Below are 19289 nucleotides of genomic sequence, written 5' to 3'. Positions count from 1 at the left end.
GCCCTTTCCCTCTGCTTTGTATGGCAGGAGGTCTTCTCCCTTCCTGACTTGAGCGAAGATGGGATTGTATTTTGGCATTTTGCACAGTGAAAATGTAGGGGTGCTCTGTTCCATGGACTAGGGCTATGGATTTGTTCTCCAAACTCTTGCAAGTATTTGCGTGACTGCCTGGGAGCTATTTGTATGTCACATGTTCCATCCTCTTGCTTGTTCTCTAAGATCATGGAGGAAGAGTAGGAATGTGCCTGTGGTGATGTATATATAGTTTGGTCTTAACCATCAGCTCAGAGACTGACTTCCTGGGCTTAATTGAAAACACAGTGGGATGGTTTTTGCTGCTGCTCCCCTGGGTTTTGTTCAGGAACAGCTGCAGGCTTGTCAAAACAGGAGGTGTTTTGAGCAGTTGAGTTTGGTTCCTGCCTGTGGTGGAGCAAGGTTTTGTTGTGAGGAAGAGTCATTGATGCACAAGGCAGTGAACACGCATTCATTTCCCTTCTGCAAGCAGGGAATGCATATTTCTAGAAGTCATTCTTGCAAACTATCAGGTCTGTAGTCAAAAGCCTGCATTGCAGAGGTAACCCTCACCCACCAGAGCTGGAGTCGGTGTGTTTCCGTAGGAGATGACATCAACAGCACAGGGCTATTGCGGCAACATCTGGCACAGACCAGAATGTGTCAGCCCCAGGGAAGGTGAATGCTTGAGTGGCCACCTTAAAATGCTGTGTTTGCACATGGGCACACATCTGAGGCGTCACTGTAGGCAAACAACTGCTTACATGTGAAAAGCAAGGGATGAAACATGCTCCTGAGGTTGCTGGTCAAGGAAGCATTCACATGTGGCGGAAGCCAATGGCACAATGAAGGTGTTTCTCTTTGATGAGTGTGTGGCAGTACTGGACATGGAAAAATGTGTGTGAATTGCTTAAACCGGTATCTCTTGTATCACGTGTGGAACAGATTCCTCGGAATTACCACTGAGTTCTAGAGGGTGGTTTTCTTCATGTCAGATTCTCCAAGCATACCTGGAAGCCAGTTCAGAACTTGTACAGATGTTGCCCTTCCTGGGCTAAGTCTCATCATGATGTTGAAAAGCAGCCAGAGGGGAAAAATGAGCTTGTTTTCTGGGTGTGGAGGTTTGTGTAAGTGCTGGGTTGTTATCAGCTGACCCATTAACTTGTTACCACTGTGCTGCTGTGCCCCAGGCTTTGCCCATGTTCCCAGGAGGGAAGAGTTCTGTGCCAAAGGATTTGCAGGGTGCTCAAGAACAGGAGCTCTTTGGTTCACCTACAGGATCTGTATCTGGGTCCAGCTCTCCAGAGCACAGAGCTGCTTCTCACCATCTCTGCAAGAGCAGATAAGTCCTCAATGTATGCAGGGTATCAAACTAGACGCGCAGGTGTCGTGCTCAGAGGGGTGCTGATGGGGGCCATCCTGCTCCCACCAAGCCTGCTTGAGCAGGGAGCTTGGACTAGATCATTGCAGGAGGTCTCCTAAATCCCAGTGGTTCTGTGACTGAAAATCTTAACCAGTGGTCCTCCTGTGGTGATCTGTGGAACGGGGGCAGAGAGGGTAAGGTCTGGGAATCATCCTTCTGTGAGTCTCCTGAATCGTCTGTGTTGATGGACTTTAGGCTCTCTTTATGAGGCTTGTAATAAACCACCCGTTTTATTACCCTCAGCATTAGTTTTATCTATGCGAGACAAAGGTATTTATGATGGTGATGGGTATCATCTGCAATCTGGCACCTGTATTAAAGCCAGGAGATGCACTTTTAGGCCACATTGAGTCATGTTGTATTTTTGCAGCCGAGGAAACTTTTGCTTGGGAGTGCATTTGCTGACTCCTGGTTTCATTTTAGAATCACGGCATCACAGAGTGGTTTCTGTTGGAAGGGACCTTAAAGCTCATCCAGTTCCAACCCCGGCCACGGGCAGGGACACCTTCCACTAGAGCAGCTTGCTCCAAGCCCCTGTGTCCAACCTGGCCTTGAACACTGCCAGGGATGGGGCAGCCACAGCTTCTCTGGGCACCCTGTGCCAGCGCCTCAGCACCCTCCCAGGGAAGAGCTTCTGCCTAAGAGCTCATCTCAGTCTCCCCTCGGGCAGGTTAAAGCCATTCCCCTTGGCCTGTCCCTACAGGCCCTTGTCCCAAGCCCCTCTCCAGCTTTCCTGCAGCCCCTTCAGGCACTGGAGCTGCTCTCAGGTCTCCCCTTCAGGAGCCTTCTCTTCCCCAGGCTGCCCCAGCCCAGCTCTCTCAGCCTGGCTCCAGAGCAGAGCTGCTCCAGCTCTCACAGCATCTCCATGGCCTCCTCTGGGCTCACTCAAGCAGGTCTTTCGTGTCTCCTGAGATTATTTTAGAGTCTTACAAAGCTTAAGGCTGGAAGGCAAGTCTGGTCAGAGCTGCTTTTGCTGTTCAGCCTGGTGCGTGTCCCTCCCACCTCAGGAAACCCTGGAGCAACAGCTGATAAGGTACTGACTTGGAAGCAGTACCCTGGCTGCTATCCTGTTATACCCAGCGTTCCTTAGGGATTGAATGCTTTTGCATGTGGCCACTGGATGGTCACAAACAGTAACACCTCTGCTTATCCCCTGGCCAGAGGCACCTTTTAGCCTGAGACGGGCTGGCTCCTTTCATACATACCAGTGCTGCAGGCGGTGTGAACCTGCAGGAATCTGGTGCTGAATTCATGAGCACCGTGAAGAATCTTGTGTGCAAAAGGGGTTTGTTTCCATTTTAAGATTTAGGTTTTCCCTTCATTGAGTCTGTGATAGGTAGAAGAATCCGTGCTGGAAGCTGTTCTTGGTTGGGGCCTATAAAAGTGGAAGGGAAATCCTTCGCTAGGGCCTGGGCTTTCTAAGGAAGCAGAAGTTGTGCAATCTCACAGGATACGTGATACAGATCTTGCAATTTATGGTTCCAGATATTAATAATTTTTTTAGATTAAAAAGTGTTTGAAGTGTAGTGCAAGTCTTAGAACTCTTTAACCTGCCAGAGGGGAGACTGAGATGAGCTCTTAGGCAGAAGCTCTTCCCTGGGAGGGTGCTGAGGCGCTGGCACAGGGTGCCCAGAGAAGCTGTGGCTGCCCCATCCCTGGCAGTGCTCAAGGCCAGGTTGGACACAGGGGCTTGGAGCAAGCTGCTCTAGTGGAAGGGGTCCCTGCCCGTGGCAGGGGTTGGAGCTGGAGAAGCTTTAAGGTCCCTTCCAGCACAAACCAGGCTGGGATTCTATGTGTCTCACTCATTCCTCAGCATACAGCAAGGCAGCAGGATGTTTCCCGCTGTGTGGCTGTGTGGATCACATCTCCCTGGTCACCATTCTTGTTCTCAGTTGTGTAATGTCCCTGCAGAAACCACGCAGAGGATAAGGAAGTGTTTTATTTGTTCAAGAGGTTGCGTAATGTTGGAAAATACGGGTCACATGGCACTTCCTTTGTGTCTCCTCTGCCCCACTGCTGTCCTGGTTCTCTCCACCAGTAAGGATGAGGGTTGGACAGCTTCTGCTGACCAGTGAGTGTGAGGTCCTCGGGTGGTTTCTGACCAGTCATGCACAGTAGGCAGGCAGCTCTCAGCTGTCCCCACATCCCAGCAGGGCCTGTGAAGCCACTGGGATTTAAAGCCATTCTGCCTTATCTCTGCTTAAACACAGCCTGGTTCCTGTGGGGAAGAGGAGACCTTTGAGTTTCTGCTCCCTGGGTACTGAATAGTGGGCACTTTGTGACATGGGTTACGTATCATGACACAGGTATTGTTCATACTCTGGATGATCTGAGGAAGAGAGATGGAGCTGGGATAAGTGGCCTGCCAGGCTGTGGACCTGGGATAATTGCTTCAGCAGTCTTTGGCATGCACAGAGCTGATGAAGAGGTTCTTCTGTCGATGCCTCCTGGGAATTGCCTTTGATGGGGACTTGTTAGTACTAGCTCTGAATCCACACTGGCATTGGCTATAAGGAGTTCTGGTGTCTGACATGATGTAGGAGTCATTAGCCTGGATGTTGTATAAAGAAACTGTAATGTAGCATCCTGTGTCAGTTTTGGCATCTCTCACACCATGGTTTGCTCTCCAGATGAGTGCTTGAGTCAGCTTTTGTATGGCACCTTCTCTGCTTTGGAAGCTGGTAGGCCAGGTTGGATGGGGCTTGGAGCAAGCTGCTCTAGTGGAAGGTGTCCCTGCCTGTGGCAGGGGGTTGGAACTGGATGAGCTTTAAAGTCCCTTCCGACCTAAACCACTCTGTGATGATTCTGTGATCCTTATCACTTTTAATTGGCATCACCTTTGCCAACACTCGAGGTCTGTGTCTGCTGATGCTGCATCTCACCCCTCTGAACGCTGACTAACGTTTGTTGGCACTTGTTAGCAGTGAGGAATCCAACCTGTGTTTGACATGTCTGTTCCTGGTCCTCCGCCGTGGTCGGCGGAGGGGAGGCTCTGTGCCAGGAGAGCTGTGCTTTGTTCCTGAGCTGCACTTTTGACTTGCTCACCTCAGAACAATCTCTTCAGCTGGGGTGATCAAACACAGCCAAGGGTGGAAAGTGCTCAGCGCCTTTGGAAGCATCCCACCGTGGACTTTGGGCTTGCTCAGGTTGGAAGTACTCATGTTTGACCAGGGTGGTAGCAGGTTATTGCTGGGGTAGCAGGATACTTCAGTTCACATTATTTCTGATGCATTTCTCCAGCACTTGTTTGCTGTGTCCTGCCTGTGTGTGGATAAGAGCCATGCACACAGTTCACCACCACAGCTTTCCCATCTGTCCACTCAGAATAGCTCCTTTGCACCATGTTTCTATGACAAATGATTGCTGAGCAGTGTCTGCATGTTGCAAGCTTGTACCTGGTGGTGTTCACAGGAGCTGCCAGCTCCAATCCCAGTGCCATTCCTGGTGTCGTGCTCTTCCTCCTGTATTGCATCCTGGGGCAAGGACTGTTGTAGTTGCATGAAAATGATCTCGTTGGGTATACCCAGTGCTGTGCTGTGAGCTCCAAAGCCTATCACCCACCTCCAGAAACGTTCTCACTTCTAGCACTCTGTGGGGGACAGGAAGCAGCAGCTCGTGGCTGCTGTGCTGAGGAGATGGTATGATTGTCTCATGTCCTGCCAAGAGTGGGGCAGCCTAGGGAGCATGTATAGGTGGTGACCCAGAGATTTGGCTCAGTGGGTGGAGGCATGGATCGGTCTCCAGGATTGCTTTTCTACTGTCAAAGAGAAAACTTCATGTTCTAATCTGTGTGGGAATGTGCCTGGGATTCTCTCACGGATAAGGGGAGTTCCTGCTGATGCCTGAGCTGATGCAGTACCCCCTGCATTGCTGACCCACTTGCTGTTGTGAGACAAACCAAGGAGCTGGTTCTGTCACCTCTTGCTTAATGTTGATGTGCTCATTGTGGAAGTACCCTGCTCCACTGAGGCAAGGACTGAGAGGTGGGCAGCACAAGCGGAGGAGCCATTGTAGGACAGGATGGGATAGTTGAGTTGGAAGGGACCTATGGCAGTCATCTAGTCTAACTGCCAGGTTAGAGTCTGGGACCCTTTGTGAGCCGGCCCAGGAGCACTCATGGTGTCAGTGCAAAGCTCTGTATGTGCTCCAGGTGGTTGAGCCTGGGCTGTCAGCATCAGACTCCTCTTGCAGAAACGAGATTAAGAGCCAGGAGAATCTTGGCAAGGACCCTGCAGTTTTGCCGTGCTTCTCAGTAGTATCCTTCCTTTATTACTTTTCCATCTCCTGGAGTCTGGTATGAGCAAAACGCTTGGCTGCAGAGGAGGCTGTTCTTGCTCAGCCTGCTTAACTCTCCGTTATTTTCTCCACCTATACACGTCTCTTGCCAGCACTTCTCAGCCTTTCCTCTGATCGGTCTTGGTCTTGGGGTTTCTGCTCTGCAGGGTTGTTTTCTGCTGCCTTTCACTCCACTGGGTCAGTTAATGACATGGGCTGGTGTGATGCTGCGCTTCATGGAGCTCAGGGCGTTGTCCTGTAAGGAACACTCTGTCCTTGCTTGTTTTTTCTTCTTCTTGTTCAAATATTTAGGGATTTCCTGAGGAGTCTGCAGAAGCTGGAGGATGAGGAGTGACCGTCCCCATGTAGGGCAGCAGATCAAGCAGGGTCTCTAACAGAAGGTGACCAGACAAGCTTGCTATGAAAATAAACCCCATCAAAGGGACGTGAGTGTGGCCATGCTGAGAGGAAGAGCTCTGGCCCCTCCTCGAGTGATGGGGGTTGTGCTGGGTGAAAGCCACCAGCTCTGCCTTAGCTCTAGAGCTGTAGTTCACAGCAAAGCACAGGACCTAAGGGCTTGAACCCATGCTGATACTTCATTAACTTCTTTTCATCTTAATTTTAATTAAAAGTCGATTAATGTGTATAACTGCACCAAGCTGTCAAATAATGCACGACTCTGGGAAGGCTGTGTGAGCCAGCATCTCAACTGGAACCTGTGGTTTGAAATGGGACCACTTTAGAGGGTTTTCTGCCATGCCCATGAGTGCTGTGTGATAGTTATGTGGAGGGAGTTGCTGGGACAGGGCAGCTCTATGAGTGGGACAAATGTGTATTGGAAATGTGCAATGTGGGAAAGAAACCCAAGGCTTTGCTAAGAGTAACACAAGCAAGGGGTGGCAGCCAGAGCCCTGCAGGATGGAGCTTTGCAGCTCAGTTAGGTGTGAGAAAACAGCAGAACGACTCCACTTGGCAGGGCAGAGCCCCATGGACCCCCCGTGTGTTCCCCTGGCTCCAGGGCAGGGGCATGGACTCGCAGAGGGCGACTGCTGGCCCCAGCAGTGGGATGTGGCTGTGCTGCCGAGCACCTGAGCTGAACCTTGGCTGAATCTTCCATCCCCAAACCGCCCTGAGTGCGGGGTGGGAGGCTTTGATCCACCCCCTGCTCACATCCTGTCTCCAGGTTTGTCAGAGGCACCTGAGGAAAGGGTCTGTCTGAGCCTGGGCAGGTGCCATCGCCTGTGGGCTCAGGAACAACGGGACATTCTTGATGTGCCATGTGCTCTGCTGTCCCCTTCAGCATCCAGGACCGGGCTGAAAGGGTTCCAGCCTGAGATCCTTGCTGGAGGAGGATCACCTCTCCTGCAGGGCTTTCTCCCCTCCTGAAAAACTTAACAGCCCTGGAGGTTATTGCTAAGGGCCCGTTCTCCTGCTTGTGCCATGTGTGATAGCTGCTGAAGAGCTGCTCTCTCTCCATGCTGCCAGCTTGGCTGCATCTCCCTTCCACATCCCTGCTGACTGCTTCCATCTGTGCATGTCACAGGCTGCCCAGACAGCGGCCCCTTTAGAAGCTGCACGCAAGCTGCTGTCTGTAGCCCTGCTCAGCTCTTGTGCTGCCCATCGTTCTCCACTCCCTGCACTCTACCCTTGGGCATCACAAGCTGGATATCCTCCAGAGTACCTGTCTTCTTCAGAGCTTCTGAAGCCCAGCTCAGCTGTATCCCTTCCACTCACAGGTGGAGAGGGACCATGTGCTCCTCTCCCGAGCTATTCCCTTCTCTTTCTTGCTCTTTATCCAAACCCCTTCTAGTGTGTAGAGCTTTTAGGAAGCCTTAAATGTCTGGTAAAGGCTTTTGGTTGGGACTCTGTGGAGGTAACACAGGACCAGGCCAAGCCACAGCTCTGCTGTGAGCTTGCAAACATCCCTTGAATCCTTAATATAGCATTCAGAGCTCTTGCAGGAGTTGAGCAAGGGAAGGGCAGAGGTGTGCAATTTATGGGGTGTGCTGGGCACAGCACAGTCCCTCCTGTGTGCCTGAGCTCCTGCCTGGGGTTGCTGAAGCTGCTTGGGAGAGTTCTGAGGGGAATTTTGGCATTGGAGAACAACAGTGTGTGTCTGTGGAACACTTCCATTGCGTTACTGGAGAATGATCTGTTTGTTCCAGGTATCTTTCCAATGCTGAGGTGTTGGCACAGGGTGCCCAGAGAAGCTGTGGCTGCCCCATCCCTGGCAGTGTTCAAGGCCAGGTTGGACACAGGGGCTTGGAGCAAGCTGCTCTAGTGGAAGGTGTCCCTGCCTGTGGGAGGGGTTGGAGCTGGAGGAGCTTTAAGGTCCCTTCAACCCAAACTGGTCTGGGATTCCATAAGCTTTAGTGTGCCTAGATAGCTTGCCCCAGGTGGGCTCTGCCTGCTGTGTCTGGCTGCTCCTGTAGTATGAACAGGTAGGATTAGGCTGTCCCTTTAGGAGCTAAGCCTGGATCCTGGGGGAGTCCCAGCAAGTGCCCCCCTTTGGAAAGGAAGCAGTTAAAGTTGTCCTGTTTGCCAGGAAATTGAATAAATGAAGCAGTGCTTAAGCCTCAGGGTGACTGGCTCAGAGCAGTCAGTGGAGAGCAGGGTTTAGCCAGGGAACAGTGCAGCAGTGTCTGCAGCTGCCTGCCTCCCCTCCCACCTCCATCTACAGCACTTCAGGGGAAAAACAAGGATTGGGCTTGAGACCACAGGCTGGGAGCCTGTGGAGCTCCTACAGTTGCCAGCTGGGCTGCTGTAAGTAGAGCACCCATAACTTCTGGTTGCCTTTTCCATTACTCACGTGTTTTATACGTGGCATTCCTTTGTGGCATGCAGGACTGAGGCGGACGTGATGTGCAAGCGGGAGATCTTTGACTTTGCAACATGTTATTTGTGACCTTTTTTCCCTTGGATTACTCTCGGGAGCTTTCATTTGAATTCTCAGTAAATCTTACCCAGCGTTTCTCCCTTCTTTTTCAGGAGAACAGAGGGAGCTCCTGACCCTGTTCTGGCTACCAGCAGCGCTCGTGGAGAGAGACCCTAGGTAAGAATCACTCCGGCTGTGTGGAGGCAGGACTCTGGAGCCGGCTCCATCAGCATGGCTCTGGTGAACCAGGCTTAAAGGAGACTGAAGAGGGTTTTCTTAAGGCTCTGGTACTTCTGGGCACAGCCAGTGGAATTAGTTTTATTCCTTGCTTTCTCAGCACTTGGATGGGAAAGATGAGGCACTGTTTTGAAGGGTAGGGCTTGCCGCTCTAATGAGTGTTGAATTAGGGCTGTTGTTAATCCTGTCAGACTTCTGATTTGGAAAGGGGTTTCATTCCTTTTGAATGTGGCTTTAAGGAAGCTGTTTGCACACCATGTTTCAGACCCAGCTGATCTGTAAAGCACTTTCAGGGAGCTTGGCAGATCCTTCCCTTTGTCTTGTTTGTGCATGTCCTGTGTTTCTGCATTAAAAGGTGTTATCTGTGTTGGGGGTCTGGAAGGCTGTTTGCCACAGGAAAAACTGTGGCAGGAGTGGCAGGATGCTCAGTGAACAGGGCAGAAACAACGGACTGGGAAACTCTGGTGGAGTTTCTGTATAATGTACATCAGCTTATGGTTAAGAGCTGCTTGAGAAGGCTGCTTTGTGTTTGACATCTCAGCAGGTCCAGCCCATTTGCCCATTGTTTCTGTTGCACTGACAGAAGATGTCATCTCTCCTCCCTTTCCTGTGCCCCGGAGTTGCTAATGTGGCTTCCTGGTGTGTATATGGGATGAGGCAGCCCTGGTTACATGCTGGTGGAGGGTGAAAGTACAACCTGATGCTGAGCTTGAGCTTGGGAGGTTGCTGTTGTCAGATGCTGCTCCAGGCTGCTCATCTCCCTGACCCAGCTCCAGGGGTATTCCATTGCAGCAGAGGGGTAGAAACATCTGAGCAGTGCCCACCTGAGTGCTGAGGTCAGTCCTATTCCAAGAAGAAGTCCTGTGTGTAGCTCTGAGTCTTGCTGTTTTCCTTAAGGATCTGAGGACTTGTGAAATGGAGGCTGTGGCTCCTTTTCCCTGGGGTGACAGCACCAGGAGGGAAAGAAAGAAGACCTGGAGAGAATTTCCTCATTCCTGTCTCCTGTCCCACCCTGTTTGTTTGCTTATGTGGTAGAGCAATTGCAGAGTACAGAAGAAATGTGTGTGGTAACTGCAGCATGGAGGCAGGGGCACCCTGAGGTCTGTGCCCCTTCAGGTGGGTAAATGCTTTGACATACCTGAGCCTGCTGCAGCCCAGGGTCTGCTCCAGAACCCTCACCAGGGCGAGCTCAGGAATCCACGCCAAAGCCTCTCTTTCTCTCTCTGCAAACATGGGAGCAGGGTGCAACAAGTCACCCATTCAGGCAAAAATACCTGCTGGAGTGCTGGGTTTGTACAAGACTAAACCTATTTAAAGAGCTGGCAATAATAGAAACTTATGGCAAGGGTGGGGGGGGTGGGTTCCTCCAGGTGTGGAGTCAGACTTGTCAAAAAGTGCCTTTCTCTTTGTGATACACACAGCTCCACCTCAGTTGCTTGTCTCTTAGGGTCTGTGCAAGCAAGCACACATTAGCAACTTGAAATATTACACAGCCATGAATCTCTTGCTGCTCCTGCTCTAAGTGTTGTGTTTTACCCCAAAGCACAGGTAGAGACCTAAGTTATAACTGACTGATTGTACTGGGGTGTTCCACTGGAAGTGATTTATTTTTAAACAGGAATACATCCACATGCTGGTTATCTTTAGTAGCACAAAGGGCAGCTCAAGTGCCTCAGTCTGGGTTATTTCCTCTTATTCTACTTAATATCATACAATCACAGATTGGTTTGGGTTGGAAGGAACATTAAAGATCATCTTCCTAAAATCTAATTAATAGGTCTTAAGAACTGCCTAAGAGCTCATCTCAGTCTCCCCTCTGGCAGGTTAAAGCCATTCCCCTTGGCCTGTCCCTACAGGCCCTTGTCCAAAGCCCCTCTCTGGGTTTCCTGCAGCCCCTTTAGGCACTGGAGCTGCTCTCAGGTCTCCCCTTCAGGAGCCTTCTTTTCTCCAGGCTGACCCAGCCCAGCTCTCTCAGCCTGGCTCCAGAGCAGAGCTGCTCCAGCCCTCGCAGCATCTCCATGGCTTCCTCTGGACTCACTCTTTGTAACCTCTACCAGGTCCCTGCTCATCCACATGCAGCCACTTGTTTGCCCATACCCTGTCAATATCTAGAGAGCACATCCCCTGTTTCTCCTTTCTGCAGACCATGGTGGTAAATCAGTGAGCAGTTGGACACAACCCGACCATGAAGGGAGTTTTTAATGTGGTGAACAGCCAGGGCTGCTGTGGGGCATGTTGGAACCTGCAGAGCTTGGCAGGAGCATGGGATCCTGAGAAGAATAAATAATGGAATTGGACAGTAGTCACTAGCAGGAATGTTGCAGCCAAAGCACAAGCAATGTGTCAGTCACATGGAGGAAGAAGAGGGAGGAGATGAGTTTTAGCTGGGGAGAGGAGTTCTCCCCTTCCTTCTTTCCTCTCACAGCACACTCACCTTTGATCCCGTGCTGTAATTCCCTTGGGCTGTTCTTCTTCCTTCCCTGCTGCACAAGACGATTTGAAGTTTGTGTGTCTTGGCACAGGCTTCCTTTCCCAAATGTTTGTATTTGGGGACTTCAGTGCTTGAACATTTCATCTCTGAATGGGATCATCTTCAAAGCTGTGCTGTGTGAAAATTGCACCATGCGTTCTGTAGCTGTCCTTTGGGAATGCTTTTTGGTGTCAGGTGAGTGGCTGCTTGCATGAGTATAATTCTTGATTTAATGAAGAACTTAATTTAATTAAGAACTTAATTCTTGAGTTCTCCCCCCAGCAATGCTGGCTTCGTTTCCTTTTCTTCCCCCAGTCCTTAACCTCTGTCACTGCCCTTTTTAACTTCAAAGCCTGTTGAGGTCCTCTGTCACTGATGCTCTGCCAGGCTGCATGTCCTGGACCACCAGTGGCTCCTGCACACCATTGTCATCAGGTCACTCTCTCGGAACCAGCTCTACCATGGGCTGGTTGCCCTTCGGGGTTTGTTTGCTGAAAGCTCCTCTGGAGTTTCATTTCCCCTTTCCAATCTCTATATATCCACACCTATCTGCTCAAACATCATAGTGGCTTTTAGCTTAGAAAGCTCCTTTTCCCCAGTTGTAAGCACTCCTGGTGGTTGATCCGAGAGGAAGCACATCTCTGTTGGGGTTTAACCCCAGTCAGCACCTGAGCACCGTGGAGCCACTGGTGGAATGCAGAGGGAGCGTTGGAAACAGGTAAACCCAGTGAGTTAAAAACAGTTTAGTAATTGAAATAAAGTGAAACATGATAGGAAGAGAAAATAAAAAGGGAGAGAGGAGTGAAGCCCAAGAAGAGCAAGTGGCACACAGTACAATTCCCACCACCCACGGACTGATGCCAGCTCATACTAAGCAGCGATCGGCTCCTCCCGACCAACCTCCCCAGTTTCTGTCCTGGGCATGATATGCTGTGGGATGGAATACCCCTTTGGCTGCTTCATGTCAGGTGTCCTGGCTCTGCTTCCTCCCGGCTCTGTGTGCCCCTCCTCACTGGCAGAGCATGAGACTGAAAAGTCCTTGATCAGGGTAAGTGCTACCCAGCAACAACTAAACCATCAGTGTGTTACCAGCATTATTCTTGGGCTGAAGTCAAACCACAGCACTGCACCAGCTGCTAGGGACAAAATTGACACTATCCCAGCCCAAACCAGGACAGCCTCATCTCAGGTTTTTCTTAAACTTTGATTTAATATAGTGCCTGTACTTCGCTTTTTATTTCACTTGGTTTTACTTCAGTGGAGTACGGGGGTACACAGGATTCCAGACAGGGTCTGGCACAGCAGTGTCAGTACTTATGTTCAGTGCTGTCTCACCTGGACTGTGAGGGTTGCCTCTGCCTGGTTCTGTCACACTCAGAGATGCTGGTATTTCAAGCCTGATGGTGTTCCCAGGTTGCTCCTTCCACCTGGTGACTTTTCATAATATATGTGTTGGGCTGCACTCCCAGAGTGTGAGCAGCAGTTGAGGAGGGGATTCTTGCCCTCTGCTGTGCTCTGAGGAGACTCCCACCCCCACACAGTCCTGATCCAACTCTGGGGCAGCAGCACAAGAGGAACGTGGAGCTGTTGGAGTGAGTGCAGAGGAGGCCATGGAGATGCTGCGAGGGCTGGAGCAGCTCTGCTCTGGAGCCGGGCTGGAGCAGCTCTGCTCTGGAGCCAGGCTGAGAGAGCTGGGCTGGGGCAGCCTGGAGAAGAGAAGGCTCCTGAAGGGGAGACCTGAGAGCAGCTCCAGTGCCTAAAGGGGCTGCAGGAAAGCTGGAGAGGGGCTTGGGACAAGGGATGTAGGGACAGGCCCAGGGGAATGGCTTTAACCTGCCAGAGGGGAGACTGAGATGAGCTCTTAGGCAGAAGCTCTTCCCTGTGAGGGTGCTGAGGCGCTGGCACAGGGTGCCCAGAGAAGCTGTGGCTGCCCCATCCCTGGCAGTGTTCAAGGCCAGGTTGGACACAGGGGCTTGGAGCAAGCTGCTCTAGTGGAAGGTGTCCCTGCCTGTGGCAGGGGTTGGAGCTGGAGGAGCTTTAAGGTCCCTTCCAACCCAAACCAGGCTGTTCTTTCACACCAGAAATTGTCCCGAGTCCCTCTAGAGCTGCGCTGGGTGCCGAGTGCAGAAGCCATGTCCCCATCTACCCAAGAGCTGTACTTTTAATGCAGTGTGTCCAGACACACTGATTTGCAGTAACCAGATTAGGGATCTGCACTGGCAGCCTTTGGAGTGTTTCTCTCATTGCATGTGATGTGATTAGAGGAGAGATGTGACAACATAAAGCTCATGGAAATGAAATTGGATTGCCTGGGGCTGTTGCAGACCTTTGCCTGGTAATAGGTCGTGTACCACCTAACATAATTTCTTTGTTAAACATGTCCCCAGTAAATGTATAACTGTCAATTAGGAGAAATATTGACATCTGATGCCTTAGTATATGCAATTTAAAATGGGGCTTGTGGTATTTTTGCATCTTGCATGACTGCAATTGAGAAGAGACATGGGTTCTTTTGTCCTTTTACAGACAAGAAATGTTCTTTTATACTGAGCACTTGTCCCCATGTGCTACCTCAATCACATTAGGCTGCCTTGCTGGCAGGAGGGTTGAGGGTGGTGCAGCAGCAGGATGAGGTAAAGCCCAGAGGGACACACCTCCTTTAAATTGTCCTGCTCACTTTGCTCTGTGTCCTCTGTAGTCCCAGTGCAGGACCAGAGGATGCTTCAGAAGCCTATCCTGTCAGTGGCTTAGAATATTTTCTCTTGCAGTAGCACCAGAGAAACCATATTCTGATTAGAGAAGTGCTTATTGTAGTTTTGGTTTCTTTCTCAGGGTCCCACTTTTCTACGTGCCTTTTTGAATCTCCGTGGTAAAGATACCTCACAATCACCACATGAACGGCTCCATGTTTCCAGCCACTCATCCTCCTGAACATCACCACCCAACGGCATCCTCAGAACACAGCCATGGATCTGACATGATGATGATGGTAAGTGGAAAATTTATAGCTAACCAGAGAGCTTTTCCTTCTCTGTGGTTCAGAGTGACTTGTCATCTTAAAGATTGTGCTCTTGAGGGTCATAGACTGGTCCAGGTGGGAGGGACCTTAAAGCTCACGAGTTCCCAACCCTGCCACGGGCAGGGACACCTTCCACTAGAGCAGCTTGCTCCAAGCCCCTGTGTCCAACCTGGCCTTGAACACTGCCAGGGATGGGGCAGCCACAGCTTCTCTGGGCACCCTGTGCCAGGGCTTAAGTTTAATCAGAAATTAAGCTTAGCTTTGGAAGGTGTTCTTAAAACCCAAACACGGGGCCCCGTTGTGGCTCTTCTGGAATGAAGGAGTGGCACGAGGTGATAAGCAACACGAAATGCATTTCAGAGCTGGGGAGCCTGTGGCAAAATGGTCTTTTCCAGCAAAGACCTTTCTAGCAGACAGCCTGGTGTCTGCTCTCCAGCCAGGTAAAGGCAGAAATGATTCCTTCCTGCAGGAAACAGACATGGATGGAGTTCTCCAGTCTGTTGGTGTTAGCAAAAGCCTTAACTGGCACTGAGGGGGCTGCACACCAGTGTGATAGATTGTGCTGACCTGCACATGACCAGCCCCTGTGCCCTTTTCCTTCTGAACTCGGTATGCACTGGGCTTGGGGAGCAAAGTGCTAGCAGGGCTCTTTGCCATGTTGGCATTAAGGCTGTGTTGGTGCTGAATCCTGCTGCTCTAGCTAACTCTGATTTAAACAGGTTCAGACTTGGGTGTGCTGACCGCACAGAAGCTTTGCAGAGATCCTGGCCAGAGTTTCCCTGGAGATGACCAGGGATGTGTGCTTGTGTGTAGCCAGTTCTTGGGATGTTATCAGCTTTTTCTCCCTTTTCTGAGTACTTTTGGAATGAGTTTCAGTTTATTAAAACCTGACTCTTTAGGGTTAAACTTTGAAAGGAGGGCAGAGAGGGTGCATTTCCCTTCCAGATGGGAATGTACTTGGATACATTGCAAACCTTCAGTTAGAGTTTGCTCAGCTGTGTGCCCCGAAGAAGGCAGCAAGAATCACTTATTCTGCTTACACCTCAAACAGTGTCATAGCAGGAGAGGACCAGAGCTGCCTCCCCTTTGGGAGCATGGCCCAGTGCAAAGCCAGGGGTGCTGGTGGGACTTGCAGTCCAGTGGTGTCACCGGTGCCCTTGTGAAGCTCATCTGATCTAACTTGCAGTGGCATTCCCTCATCTCTTACTTTCCCTCTAATTGCTGTTTCTTTGCCAGTGCCAAGTGCTCTTACCTTCAGTGGTGGTTGCAGGACCCTGCCTAACCCTGCAACTGGAAACTGTGATGAATTGCACAAGATTCTGAACTAATGTTGCATGTAAAACTGCCAGGGAAGGAAGTAAATAGGTGCCAGCACCTTAGATCATGGACTGAACACATTTAACATGTATGTATTCCCATTCCCCACTTGCATCAAGGACAGGCCCTGTTCTAGCTGTGGGCTACAGAGCTCTGTAACATTCTGTGTCTTGTGTGGGGCTTGTTTTAAATATGAGAATATTACATTCATTAAAGAAACAAAAGTGCTCTGTAAAAGCTGTTCTGTAGTTCCTGCTCTCAGGGTAATGAATGCTGCTGCTTAGAGACACTGAAATTAGTCATAACTCTGACCTTCAGCAAATAACCTTCACAAAGCAATGAGGGGAGTTGAAAGAGAAGTTCCTCCAGCGTAGTGAGTGCTTCACATGTGAAAACACTGTTGTCAGGACATGCTGAACTGCGGTGTATGTACCTGGATGGGAAGATGACATGAATCCCAGCTGGCCGGGGATCATTGTCTCCCCTTCCTACAGCATTCACTCTGCACATTCAGGAGCTCTTATTTTTACCCAGGGCAAGCTGTGCTCCTGATTTATATAATCCTTGTTGTACCGGTACTGAGGCCTCTGTTTCCCATAGGATATTAGGAGGTTCTGTAGGGAGACAAGAGTCTGGGGCCAGAGGATTCAGCTACAGAAACCTTTATCTATATAAGCTCACACGAGGTCAGGTTGGGGGAAGAAAGTGCTCTGTGCACCCCGGGCCATAAGCAGTCATGAGGAGGCAGGGGTGAGCTCCACAGAGACATCCCCAGTCCCTGACTGCTTCTGATGCTGCAGAGAGGAGCTCTGAAAGCAAGGAGAAGGCATTTTCCTGTAGCAGGTACTGTAAAGGACAGATCTGCCCAGGGACACTGCCTCAAAGACCTGCCCACTGGAAGTGGAACCTGGAACATCAGTGGCCATGTCTCACTTGTGTGTGTTACACTGGATTTACTGAGGAGCTTCTTTGAGTCTCTCTGGTGACCGACTGAAAGGACCCAAGTGCTTGCCATAACACAAAAGCCTTTGTTGAACCTTGTGAGCTCTGTCTCAGGATGAGCTCCTCAGGCTCATCTTGATGTTCTTTATGTTTTGGGCAGGCAATGACTTTCCACTTCAGCTATGAGAACGTGCCATTGCTGTTTTCTGGACTTACAATCAATAGTCCTGGAGGTTAGTAAAACTCTCTTGTCCAGTCCCAACAAAAGGTTTACCAGTGGTGAATGTTTCAGGAGCCGGCTTGCTCTTTATGCCAAAACCACACAGGCACAGTGCATTGAGTGTGCTTGAAATGGCATCTATGGGGTGAAAGAAAAGGGCAGATGTTTTGTGTAGCTCAAGGATTTGACTGGTTTTACTCCAAAAGTGAGCACTGGTTTCACTTCATGGGTGGAGTGCCAGATAGTGCCTGTCTGAAACTCAGGTTTACCATGCACACGTGCATGACCAGCCATAGCCTGGGCAGTGGGACGTGGCTGTGGACGCACGCAGTGTGTTTTGAAGCAAATGTCCCCTGTTGCTCAGATACAATAACTTCTCCTCTCTTGTCAGAAATGGCTGGTGCTTTTGTGGCTGTCTTCTTCCTGGCCATGTTTTATGAAGGTCTTAAGATTGCCCGGGAATGTCTGCTCCGTAAATCCCAGGTCAGCATTCGCTACAACTCCATGCCAGTGCCAGGTCCCAACGGCACCATCCTGATGGAGACACACAAAACTGTGGGGTAAGAATTTCCCTTCATTCTAAGACACGTTTCTTCAGCAGCTGACAAAGATGAAAATGGGGACAGAAAAAGAAACACTTCATGCAAGCAGTATTACCCTCTGCTTGTGTAATGGCTGCAGAGTGGGACACTGCTCCACACTGTGCCGCAGTCACCTGCCCACCCTTTAGGATGGGGAACAAAAGGAGGAAAGCAACAAGGAGTCAGATAAGCCTGGTTATTCTCCACCATAGTTGTTAAACATATTCAGGGAGTTCCCATGAGCAGAATTTAGGTGTTAGGGACAAGTGACTCTGCCAGGAATTTCTTGGGATCCTTCTGCTGACAGGTAGACAAAGCCTCTACTCAGAAAAGCCATTCTGCTTATTGAATGTGGGGGTAAAATAAGCTGTAGAGCTCTGTTTCTCAGGTAAAAGTGTGGTCCTCCTGGTAAGCACCATGCTGTCATTGTCATCGGTCAGCTCTAGGGGGAAAGCCACAGTTACATGGGGCAGATGGATGCAGAAGTGTGTGTCCAGGCTGCTCTGTTACCTTGTGTGCCACCTCACACCCCCCTGGCATCCTGTCAGCCTAAGCTGAGCTGCATTTTCTCTTTGGGGGATGTGTGTTTTCCTGCCTGTGTCTCACGGATGCTGACTGCTCTTTGGGTTTTGTGTTCCCAGACAGCAGATGCTGAGCTTCCCTCACCTCCTGCAGACCGTGCTGCACATCATCCAGGTCGTGGTCAGTTACTTCCTCATGCTGATCTTCATGACATACAACGGATACCTCTGCATAGCCGTGGCAGCCGGGGCAGGGATGGGCTATTTCTTCTTCAGCTGGAAAAAGGCGGTTGTTGTGGATATCACAGAGCACTGCCATTAACAGTGGACACTGCCCAAAAGCCTCTCCACCCCACTGCTCTCTTGAACAAAAGGGATCTCTTGAAGGGAGGGATCCTTCCTAAGCTGACAGAGAATCAATGTACAGAAAATGAACTGGAGTTCACCACAGGTTCCTGGCCGGAGTGCAGGGATGTGAGGAGCTGGGGTGTGCTGCTTGCTTGCTGCAGGGCAGCAGTGTTGACTCGAGGGTCCTATGGTTGCCACTCTGGGCCAGGATTTGCTTTAGTCTTAGATTATGCCGTGATTGAAATTAGTTGGCTGACAGAAATGTAGAAGTTATTCTTTAAGAAAACAAAAAAAAGAAAACAAAAAGCATTTTATTTTTAAAAGCTCATCTGGGAGGGTTTCATGAACAGCAGGGAAAGACCAGAGTCACCCATGGAGCTACATGTGTGAATGGCTGTTTTAATTCTGCTTGTTTCAAGCTGTACAGGATGCCAGGGGACATCTCCCTGGCACTGTGGCTTTTGGGGCCAGTGACACCTTCTGATGCAGAAGGAGATTTTGGTGCTGCACCTCAGACACGCTCAGGTGCGTGCTGCAAGGGAGTACTTTACATAAGTGTGTGACCTGGGGTCTCAATGGCCTGTCCCCAAGTCCATCCGTGTATGATGAGTGTTGATAACTGGATGTGTCCAGCAGCATTACTCAGCTTCAGGTGGTAACATTTAAGTTTGGCTGCTTTCAATTCCCAGTCATGGAAATACATGGAGTAGATGCAGGACAATTGTGTATTTACAGGGCAAAAAGACTGTAAATAACCCATTGAACCTGCATTTACTTCATGTTGGATTGCACCTGGGTGGAGCTAGAGGTGGGCTCTGGTTGAACTAGTTCTGTAAATGAGGCAAGAGCTAAATAATGATTTCATGACACTAAAGGTTAAGATGTCTGAAGCGGGCATTCCCTGGTGGAAATGAAGGAGGTAAAACAGTCGTGTTCCTGTAAAGGAGAGATCTGGGGAAGAGAAGAAAGAAAAGATAGAACTGAGCAGGCTTTGGTCTCTTCTCAGGTGAAACTTGGAGCAATTTGGGCTGATTAAAAAGTGTTCCTGA

The 19289-nt window shown here is 50.2% G+C and overlaps 1 protein-coding gene across 1 annotated transcript; it reads left to right on the top strand.

The window, feature by feature from the left end:
- The first annotated feature begins 13995 nt into the window (after window positions 1–13995).
- Window positions 13996–19289, top strand: SLC31A1 (solute carrier family 31 member 1). Its single transcript, XM_057419261.1, has 4 exons — window positions 13996–14281; window positions 16731–16803; window positions 17182–17350; window positions 18013–19289. The coding sequence occupies exons 1-4, from the start codon at window positions 14186–14188 to the stop codon at window positions 18212–18214; spliced, it is 540 nt and encodes a 179-aa protein (XP_057275244.1). The 5' UTR covers window positions 13996–14185; the 3' UTR covers window positions 18215–19289.

This window comes from Pezoporus wallicus, unplaced genomic scaffold (genome assembly GCF_028554395.1).
Source record: "Pezoporus wallicus isolate ANWC-B61680 ecotype Strahan unplaced genomic scaffold, APGP_CSIRO_Pwel_v1 contig_10790, whole genome shotgun sequence".
NCBI classification, from domain to species: Eukaryota; Metazoa; Chordata; class Aves; order Psittaciformes; family Psittacidae; genus Pezoporus; species Pezoporus wallicus.
This window is presented reverse-complemented; position numbering and strand designations above follow the sequence as displayed.